Consider the following 11,286-nt stretch of genomic DNA (forward strand, 5'->3'; position numbering starts at 1 on the left):
AATATGTATTTATATATGTATATATGTATTTGATTTTGGGGTGAACTGCCCCTTTAGTACATCCTTGAGATTGTCATGAAGGGTGGAAGTGAGTAGTCTTTATGCTTTATGCTTTAAGAGTATTGCAACCAGTTTGGCGTTGTGGTTGTTCCACTTCAACTGCCTAAATACACAGAAGTGGCTCAGTGGAGAACAGGGTCGTCCTCCGATCAGTGGTTCGATCCCCGGCTCTGGCAGTCCATGGCAATGCGTCCTTGGGCAAGACACTTAACCTCAAGCTGCTCCCGAAGGCTGTGCCATCAGTGTGTGAATGTGTGTGAATGTTAAATAGAGTTAGAGTCCTGATGGACAGGTGGCATCTTGCATGGTAGTCTTGTCATCAGTGTATGAATGGGTGTGAATGGGTGAATGATGTCATGTAGAGTTAAAGCACTTTGAGTGGTCGTAAGACTAGAAAAGAGCTATACAAGTACAGTCCATTTACCATATGCAATCAAGGTAATCAACCCGACTATAAATTTAGGAGAGCTTAGACCAAGCTTGCTTCCCAATAACCGTAAGATTAAGTTTGTGTAATATAATATATTAAATGGTGTACATTCATCAGTTTTACAGCCCAGAATACTAAGTGAATTTTCTAACTAATGCCCAGATATTTTCTATCAATCTGCCACTGCGGATGTGATCAGTAGAATAATTAAAGTCTGAACCAAATGTTTCATTACCATGAGTAAATATTTTTGGCAGGGTTGTTTAAGAATGTCCTCCAAGAAAGACACATTTGAAGCAGGAAGAGTTTAGTTATACAGTGTCTTATTTGTGAATAACGGGGGAAATTAGACTGATATAAGGAATATTTACTCTTTAAGCTCTTGAAGGACTCCATTGTTCCTTCTTCAAAGAGTTTGACCAGCTGCTCCTTCACCCTTTTGCTGCCAGAGCCTAAACACAGAATCTTGGCATGAGGGAAGGAAATCTGGATTCCTCCATATGGGGGCCAGAAGTTAAACAACTTTAAACAGTCCATGATCGTATTCCATGAATTCAGAAGTTATTTTGAAAAAGACACTCCATAACAGTCTTTGGTTCTACCTGCTGTTGGTTTAAAAAAAGGGCAGCCCTTAAATTTCAGTACAGTTCTAGACTCCATATCAAAGAGTTTGGACCATGGGCACTTACTTAAAATATTAAAAATTGTGAAAACTGAAACCAATTTCAATTTACTCAAAATTTCTTATAAAAAAAAAAATCACTGGATGATCACTTTATTAACATTTCAGCACTTCACACTACATTCATGTAATCATTTCTATGGTGCATATTTATTAGCTGAACACTTCTGATTGATAGATTTACAGTCATGTATACATTATTCATACTGCAGAGCTTTTTAAAACCATCTCACACTGAAGCCAGAAATGCAGTCAAACTGCCTTCATGCAATGAGCCATTCATACACCACAATATGCTAAACATTCCGACTGTGCCTGGGGAGGCTTTATTCAGGGATCCAGAAATGACTACGGGGGCTTCCCAGTCAGTCCGGTGGTAAACTGATTTTTAACATGAAGTGCAATTCATGCAACTACACAAGGCTCAAATGAATAGAGTGCATGCTCAAGATAGTTTCAAGCATGCCATGACTCAGTCCCCCATGAAGGCTGTGGTGGTCCTCTGCTTTTTGTTGATGAGATGGATTCTTGGAAACTGGGAAGATTAAGACCCCTTAAGCCAAAACACATGTACACCATCCACTCTGGAGAAGCCAACTGAATTCCTTGTGTAGAAATTTCAGAAAAATGCAAGAGCAGAAAAAACAAACTGAATGCCCAATAAGAGCTTTATTAAAACATCACTTTTCAACATGTGAATGCCACAAAAGCAAGTTTCAACAAAAACTGCAGCACCCAAAAAAGAAAAAAAAAGAAAGCAAAACACACAAAAAAAAGAAAAAAGAAATGAGCTTCTCTGAAGCCACTTTTAAAAATATACCCCAGGTGAGTAAATGCAAGCTCAACCATACAAATAACTCTAAAGGTGTTCTAATCTAAGACATTTAAACGGCTTGATGCAGACTTCGTCCTGAGATGGCACGACTCCCAGAGCGCTTCAGGTTATACGGTCTTCTGCTGGCCCTTCTTTCCGATCAGAGACTTGTGGATGTGAGGGATCACACCTGGGGGGTACAACGACAATGGGTGAGCCATTAACAGAGTTGCAGACAAGTAAAACACTAAAGTTTAGACAGATAACGTATTAAGACCAATCTTTCTGTACATCTAAATGTAATGAGTTTCATGTCTGCCCTTTCTATGATAAATACCCAACACAATGGAAAGTGGGTGGCTATAGATAGATAGATACATTCGTGCATATGTAAATTATAATGCAATTGTAGTGCTCAAATCTTATTAACTGTACACTTTTCAATGCCACTTGGTGCAGAACAGTCTCCTTACCTCCACCAGCAATAGTGGCCTTGATAAGTGAATCGAGCTCTTCATCTCCTCTAATGGCCAGCTGCAAGTGGCGTGGGGTTATACGCTTCACCTTAAGGTCTTTGGATGCATTTCCCGCCAACTCCAGCACCTAAAACAAATAGATACATTAACGTGGGGGCCAGAAAGCGGCGGGGTCCCGGAAGGATGCGTTGGAGAGGAGAACCAAACGTAGCGTTACCTCGGCCGTGAGGTATTCGAGAATAGCAGCGCTGTACACCGCTGCAGTGGCCCCTACTCTGCCGTGGCTGGTTGTTCTGGACTTGAGGTGTCTGTGGATACGACCCACCGGGAACTGCAGCGATACAACAACAACAACAACAACAACAAAAAGAAAAGGAGAGCGGACATGAGAGCAGAGAAACAAAATAGTTCACTGGCCCGATTCCGGCTGTTACCGGTAGCTTGAGTCTACGTTAGCACAGTCGAGGCAATGATACACATCGGTGGACAAACCTGCAGTCCTGCTCTCTGCGAGCGCGAAATAGCCTTCGTCTTGGTCTTCCCGGAGTCTTTACCTGCCTTACCACCGGCCTGAAAAACATGAACGCAGTTGCAGTCGTTAAACCGTATTGTCGTGCAATGACATTACCTAAAAAGTGCACAATTAAAGCCATCCCTTGCTGCACTCTGTACCCAGTCTAGTGCTCGCCCGTTGCAGCCAGTAACGATAAGTTAGCTAACATGCTGATCCAGTACAACAGCTAAGGCTAGAGGCTAATATAGTTAGCTATTGGCCGGCTTTCACTAACTGGCTAAGTAACATTCCCAGCTAACCGCTAGCAATCACAGTTTGAGGTTGTTATATGCCGTCAAGACGACATTGAGTACTTACCATATTTAAAATCCACAAATAATTTCTGCGGCTGCAGCACAAACTCCAGCTCCGGCTATCTACTACCGGCTGTTGGCTTAAATTGCAACCCCCGCCCTCTATTGCGCCCCATATATAGCCGATCTTTATCCGGGTAACTGCTTTGAGAGCACTAACCAATCATATTTCGTCACATGTTTACTGCCTGAGCGTTCAGCCAATGAATGAGTATAGTATATTTCCGGGAATTTGTGGTACATTTCCGTTCAAAGTAATGCCGGGTAATGTAGTGTAGACAGGCTGTTCCCGTTCTCTCATCGCAATGAAAGAACCATTTATGCCTACTCTGAACTCCTGCGGTTTAATAGATTCCTTTATTTGGTTTAAAACCCTAAGAAAATGTATCAGAAGTTGACACTACGGCTTCAGTTACTCTGTATTTTCTACTTTATGTTAGGTTTAGTTAATATGATGAGTGAAAATATTGGCAACATTTGATTGTTGACACACACAATGGACTCTCAATATGTGGTCTATTTCATACACACAGATTCCTAATAAAAATATAATTTTCCTTTTAAATATTAAAGGGGAAAGCAACAACTACAGTGGCAACAACTTGATGCAAATCCCACTTATTTATGATTTGAATAAATAAGTTTCTTTATAAAATACATGTCCTTAAAAAACTTCCTAAAAGGAGATGTGATGTGCTGTCACAACCCCACTTCTACAAACAATTTCAGTCACAGGGCATGTTTCTTGTCCTGTTGTAGTTCTTACTGAGGCCACATGTGGGCAGTGTTTGCTCAGGATTGTACATGTATTCTTTGCTCTAAGCCATCGACTATACTTCACTATACGATTACTGCAAGTCACAGTGATAAATGTAAGTTTTAGATGCATAAAATGTAATTGTTGCCTCACTAATTAAGTGTGATTAAGTGGGATGCTTTCTCTTTTGCCCATCAGCAACCTCACAATGTAGAGCCAAACAATGAAAAGAAATAGTCCCTATTTCCAGAGTTGCAGGGTTGGCCTGAGCTCTTTTGGGGCCCCATGCAGAATTAGTTTTGGGGTCTGCTGTGAGTCCCTTTTCTTACATTGTTTTTTGTATTACCTCACAAGTCTCCCAGCTTTATGGAGATGGAATGCGATATCATTGGAGCAATCTTTTAATGCAAATTCAGCACTTCCATCTTCTATTTCAACACACTTCTATTTCAACATCACTGGATTATTCAGGTTTTTTTTTTAAAATGTGAAATTCATCTTTAATGCAATGGAAATCCAATCCATCTATCTATCTATCTATCTATCTATCTATCTATCTATCTATCTATCTATCTATCTATCTATCTATCTATCTATCTATCTATCTATCTATCTATCTATCTATCTACCCATCCATGATTTTCATGCAAAAAGAGAATGGATTTTAATATAAAATATATATATATATGAAAATGGATTTATATATATATATAAATCCATTTTCACACATTGTCTGGTTTTGTATTCCTCATGAAAAGAAGAAATATGTGTGGAGGCTGAACATTTATGTGACAAAGCACAAAACTAAATTAAATATAATAATGATTTTTCCATGCATTTTCTGTATTTAATATATGACCCATGATGGATCAAATGCGATTTGAAAACATTTTCATGTACGAATTCATAAACTGTATTATTTCAACGGTATGGGTGAGGCCTTATTGTTTTCCTACCAGGTTAGTGGTTAGTTTTAGTAAGAGAACATACTAGAGGTTTAGCCTGACAGCAGCAGCAGTCAGAGGAGTCATGAAACCAGAGAGAGTTCAGTCTCCTTTTCATCCTGTTTTACTGCAGTGTTAATGTGTAACAGGCTCCAGTCAGGGGTGTGTGTCAGGACTTGATAAGACAATTTGTGTGTGTGTGTGTGTGTGTGTGTGTGTGTGTGTGTGTGTGTGTGTGTGTGTGTGTGTGTGTGTGTGTGTGTGTGTGTGTGTGTGTGTGTGTGTGTGTGTGTGTGTGTGTGTGTGTGTGTGTGTGTGTGACAACATGCACAGCTGGTGGTGGGCTGGTCACGTCTAAATCTCATACCATTCATTCCCAGGCGTACTCCCCTTTCAACAGTCACTCACTCTCTCCCCTGACCTCTTTCTGGCTTGCTCATTCTCCTCTCCCTCTCTTCGTCAGTCCCTGCCAATCCCCTCCCAAACTCTCCTGCCTCTGTCACTGAGCTTCTAATGCTCTATAAGTTTGGAAGTCTTCTCCTCCATGTGTCCTCTACCATCCGTCCATCTATCCCAGTGTTTACCCCGAGCTACTTCACTTGGAGCCTTTCTTTCTTTGGGTCACTCCCTCAGTCTCCTTTGAGGTTGTTCATTGGTTGACAGTTTAACTGGCCTAGTAACACATCCACTACAGAACTGAAACATCCTGTCCAACTTAATTCAATTGGAACTAGAGCTCTGATGAAAATAAAGCTTGGTTCTTTCTTGTTATATGTGTTGAAATTGTTCTTTTTGACCTCAGTGCTTCCTTTGACTGAGTGGATTACAACATATTGCTGGATAGGATCTTACCACATTCTGACCCCAGTTTAGAGAAGAGATTGATATTGATCTTCTAATGTCAATCCCAGGAATAAAGTGAACTGGCATATTTCCTTTAAAATCACCTGTAGACAAATTTAATTTAATACGTGGAAAAACAATATGTAATAAAAAAATAACAGAGTTCCTAGATATATATTTAAAATGTTCAACTGCTTGACACAAGATGTCTCTGCTTCTACTTATGCATATTGGACCATGATAGGCTCCAAACTATTGTGATGTCAAGAAATGCTGCTGGTACATGCTGCTGAGTTTTAAGTGGAGCACAGAGAAACACCCCTTCAACATGATAATGCAACTATAGCTGTGGTTTATGAAGGTGAGAGAGGATCAGTGTGACTGTCTGCACCTTAGAGACAAGTGACGGGAAACCAACGACATCTCTACGGCCCACTTGGGGGAAAAACAAGAGGAAGAGAGGGTCAGCTCAGAGGAAGAAGGGATGGACAAAGAGCGTGAGAAACTGTGATGTCACACCGGCTGCTGGAACTCAAGTAGAAACAAAAATAGAAGGAAAGTGGGAAAAGACTCCAGAGGGGTTAACCGGAGTAGAGATGACTGGGTCACTGTTCTGGAAAGACCCTAATAACAAGTGGAGACATCAGCTCTTTAATAAATACAATGAGACAACAATTTATGCCACTAATAAGTGAATATGAAAACGAACCCACATGCACATTCAGCTCTACACATTGCACATCAAAGTAAACTGATGACATTGTTCCAAAAGCATGTGGGTCAATGCGGAGCATGAATATTCACACTCATTAGCAGGCCTTAGTATATGTCGCTGCTTCTTTTGTTGTCAGCTCATGTTGTGTCTCGTCTCAGAGACAAGGATGATCAAGTGTGTTGTGTTTCAGCTCATCTCATATTAAAACGACATGATCCACATTGGGAAGCTGCTGAGGATACACGATTCATCATGGTGAAAAGCTAAAGCTCCTAGAAGCTGCTATGTTCATCCTACCCTACCAGAACAAGGTGTTAGATGGAATGAACTGGTTAAAGTAATGCAGTCATTTGAATCTTTAGTCAAGAAATAGTTGCAGCACCTAGCTCCTAAACTCACAAATAGTCACTGTAACGTTTCTATCTGTGAATTAAACTAAAGTGTGTTAATCAAGGATCTTTACAGGTGTAAGTAGTTTTTTTTTTTTTTTACTTTGGACAGTGCCAGGCTAACTGTTTCCACCTGCTCCCAGTCTTTATGCTAAGCTAGGCTCACCACATCCTGAACCCAGCTCTGTACTTAAAGCTCATGCATGGGATTAATAACAATCTTCTCATCTCTTGAAAAGTAAACTAAAAAAGTGTAATACTCACAATGTTTAACTACAACATTAAAGAAAAAGGTTGGATCAAACATATAGCACAAACAACATGATTCCGTCTTTCTCTGTTATACATATTATTACTTATTAACAGTAGGATTTCCTTCAAACTCGCTTTCCTGCCTTCATAATAGCATGTCAGCTGGTACATGAACAAGTTAACAAGGCTGCTAACATCTCTCAGATATTTATGCTTTTAATTAAAAGGTGCAGTGTGTAATAGCTGGCTATATGCTCCAAAGAACAATAAGGGGCGGCATTTAACTTCTACTATTGGGTCCATACAATCTACATTTGAAGTCATCAGTCATTAAAAAAAGCTAACTACTGACTAACAGCAGGGAAGACCGCAAAATTCAACCAAACTGCTAAATATAACTGCTATCTTTACATGTGGTGTTGGCCTTTAGTTTATGTTCTGCACTGAGGACATAATACATGATGATACAATGATACATTATTTTGCGTAACATCAAAACTGTTACTCCTTCACACTCTTTTGATAATGGTGGTTAATTTTTGAACGTTTAATACTCAAATTCTGGCTAGATTTTAAACATTGAACCTCCAAAAGGTGAAGTTGAGAAGGCTCTAAAATGTCATGCTTAGTGTCATTGCTCAGTTTACAAAAGATTTTGTTTGGCATTTGCGCGTGTTGGTCAGTGGTCAGTGAAAACATGGGGGAGTTAGAGGGGGATGACATTAGAAATCAAACCCCAGACTCTTCGGTCATATAGCATATACTGTATCCATTTGGCGCTCGACGGCCCTCGGTAAACTGTAAATAGTTGAGTGATTAATCCGTCAAATAATCCTTATATCGCATACGCGATGTTGGTCATGTCTGTGTTTTGGAAGCGGACCAACCAAAGTGAAGTTGTGTGGGTGTCAGTCTTACGTAGGGCCAAATGCTATTTTGAAGCCCATTTGTGAAGGATTTGAAACTTTGTGACTTTGGTGACTATAAGGAAAGACAATGTGACTGGCAACAATGCTCTGGAGGTCCTCATGAGTCTTCTCTCCGCCCTGTCCTCCAACACAAATTCTCTCACCGTGTCAGGTCCCGTTGTCTTGACGTGGGTCCTGGGTGGAAGTGTGAAGTGCTGGAAACCTGCATTGCTGCATTGTTTGAGGGCAGCTGCTTGTTCAGTGGTGGATCATCCTGCTGCCGCCACTGTTGCTGTTCACTGTTCTTGGGTTGACCTCATGTGGGATCTGGTGCGATTATCCTCAGGGCTGCAGCAGCATACCAAAAAAACAACAGTGGCATACCACTCAGAATCGACACATGCTACTAACAACAAAAGTGGCTTACCATCAGCCATCAGCAGCGCTGCTGCCAGAAAGACCACCACGACGCACATACATAGACCCTCCAACCCCCACTCCCAGATCTGAGCCAGGTACACACAGAAGAATGGGTAGAAACAAACATTTACACTGTAACAATTTTCTCTGGATTTTTGCAACAAAAGATGCTTAAATCACATGAAAACTCTACACAAGGGAGCCTTTACATCAGAGGTCTCGTACCACTGAGAGCCATAAAGTGCACAAGCAGCTCCTTTAAAACCTGAAAACTCTTTTGCAATATTAAAACGTCTTAGCCACAACAACAAAAAGGGTCACAATGTTATTTTAGTGCCGCATTACCACTTATGGCCAAAATGTATGCACTGATGGATTATTTCATTATGTTCATTAATAATGAATATGCATTATCAGTTAATTCGACAAACATCCACAAAAACAACAAAACCTTTGGCCCCGTATTGCTCCTCTAGACTTTAGAGGGTCATAAGATGGAAAAAAACCGAAAACAAAGGAGGACTTTAAAAAGCAGACCAAGCAATATCACAGCATCCCCCTGAGTGGGGGAGGTATTATGCTTTCACTACAATCTCAGAGACATACAGTGGGCAGATTGAGTTAACCAGTGAATGCTAATGGCTTTTACAAGTGCATGTAGTGAAAGTTAACCCCCACGCACCCAACACACACTCGCCCTGGTCACAGCTGGACAACCATTCCAACAGGACTTTGACAGATGGTCCAATGGGACGCTGGGAAAGGGAGGGAGGGAGGGAGGACAGAGGAGCTAGGGAGAGGGATGGATGCAGGATGGAGAGGAGGAGGAGACAATGCAAATGGATGCAAAAGTGTGTGTGTGTGTGTGTGTGTCTGTGTGTGTGTGTGTGTGTGTGTGTGTGTGTGTGTGTGTGTGTGTGTGTGTGTGTGAAGGAGGGGAGTCAGCTGTTCCTGAAAGAATAGAAGAATAGGAATAAGGGTTATAAACCTCACGGGAGGCAAGGGGGACCATGCAGTCCTGCTGATGCTGCATTTGAACTTATATGGCCGTTTATACACGTGCATGTGTGCAGACACACAAACACAGCGGACACACACTCGTGCAGTACTTCATTTAAGACCAACAACAACTGAGCAGAATTCAATTAACAGGACATCACCTTTCATTCATGATAAATGAAACATTGATTGGATCACCTGGCCGCTGCCTCCTCGGGCACACAGATTCACGATTGGTTCATGTTTTGATTATGTCCGTACTACTCTTCTTCTGATTGGTGCGTATTAGTATTGTTTCTCCTGAAATCCAAGCTTTATTTAATATGCAGGCAGAGACCCCGCCCCCGTGTCAGTCAAAAATACTCGCGTTGTGACCACGCCCATAGATTCTGGCTGCCTCGCGCTGGCTGCACCCTTCCGAAAGCCAGGTAGAACAAAAAACTGGTCGTTTGGGTCAACTTCCGGTTGTGACTATAACAATAAAATGTATATAAGCGACTAAACGCACTTAGGAAAAAGGTAGGAAAGATTTTGTTCATTGAGTCGGCTATTGAATTATATTTTCTTCGAATTTGATTTGATTATTTTTTTCCCCCCTAAAAAATGGATTACCATTGATTACATAACCGATGTCATTATAATTTAGTACCAGATTATATTGTTATTTGAAACTTCTTCTGAAATGATTAAGAAATTCTGGATCCATACATTATTATTACTAGTCACATTACTATTACCTGTACCATTATGCATATTAGCTTTACTTCCACCCTGAAGCCCTTTTTGCTTTCTTCGCTTTGCAGGTTTCCATGAATCGTTGTGGTACCTGGACCGTGGTCGTGACTCCTGCTGTGACCCGGCTGACACCCACTGCTACTTCCATTATTATTATTAGTCACATTACTATTACTATTCCCTATATCATTATTTCAATTCTACTATTGTCATTGCTGCTGTTATAAGTAGTCTTCATTTTTTCCTTCGTTACTCTGCTTACTACTCTTATTATATGAATAATTTATGTCATATACATTGAATGTGTTGTATCTCTGTTATGTTGTTCATTCTGTACACATGACATCTATTGCATTCTGTCCATCCTGGGAGAAGGATACCTCCTCTGTTGTTCTCCCATAAGGTTTCTTCCTTTTTTTCTGTTAAAGGTTTTTTTTAGGGGAGTTTTTCCTGTGCCGATGTGAGGGAAGGACAGAGGATGTCGCATGTGCACAGATTGTAAAGCCCTCTGAGGCAAATTTGTAATTTGTGATTCTGGGCTATACAAAATAAACTGAATTGAATTGAATAAAGTGTTTCAGATGCTTAAAATTCCCTACTTAAAAGGTCAACAAAAGGCAAACACTAAACCAACCAAAATGTTTTGCACATCACAGTCTTAAGAATCAGTCCCCTCTTCTTCACTGCATGTTGTATCATTACATCTTGACAAGTCTCAAATCTGCTCTTGTAAACCAGATTTTAGATACTAGGTTACAATATATTAAATTCAGTTGTAGTCAGTTGTTCATCTGTTCTCCCTAAAAGAGGGCGATCTACAGAGCTGTGTAATCAATGTTCTGGAATAGTGCGATCAAAACTGTGACGTTCTTCAAAAGTTTTGGCGCTTTTATTTTGAAGGACAGACACAGTGTTCCCGTAAATGTGCCAGCTTGACGTAACTTCCTGAAAGATTGACAGCTTGAACCGCTCTCCCTCTCTAGTAGAAACGCTAG

At 40.6% G+C, this 11,286-nt stretch overlaps 1 protein-coding gene across 1 annotated transcript; it reads right to left on the reverse strand.

Annotated features, from left to right (window-relative positions):
- Positions 1 to 1,257: 1,257 nt before the first annotated feature.
- On the reverse strand, positions 1,258 to 3,420 carry LOC129093090 (histone H2A.Z). The gene is made up of 5 exons (XM_054601000.1): positions 3,334 to 3,420; positions 2,955 to 3,032; positions 2,680 to 2,793; positions 2,460 to 2,589; positions 1,258 to 2,176 (listed from the first exon to the last, which is right to left on the reverse strand). The coding sequence occupies exons 1-5, from the start codon at positions 3,334 to 3,336 to the stop codon at positions 2,115 to 2,117; spliced, it is 387 nt and encodes a 128-aa protein (XP_054456975.1). The 5' UTR covers positions 3,337 to 3,420; the 3' UTR covers positions 1,258 to 2,114.
- Between the last annotated feature and the right edge of the window lie 7,866 nt (positions 3,421 to 11,286).

This window comes from Anoplopoma fimbria, chromosome 7 (genome assembly GCF_027596085.1).
Source record: "Anoplopoma fimbria isolate UVic2021 breed Golden Eagle Sablefish chromosome 7, Afim_UVic_2022, whole genome shotgun sequence".
Classification (NCBI taxonomy): Eukaryota; Metazoa; Chordata; class Actinopteri; order Perciformes; family Anoplopomatidae; genus Anoplopoma; species Anoplopoma fimbria.

Coding starts and splice junctions, on each gene's coding strand:
- LOC129093090 (XM_054601000.1), bottom strand. Junction 2,794..2,954: donor CGCAGAGAGCAGGACTGCAG/GTTTGTCCACCG, acceptor GTATCGCTGCAG/TTCCCGGTGGGTCGTATCCA. Junction 2,590..2,679: donor TCGAATACCTCACGGCCGAG/GTAACGCTACGT, acceptor TATTTGTTTTAG/GTGCTGGAGTTGGCGGGAAA.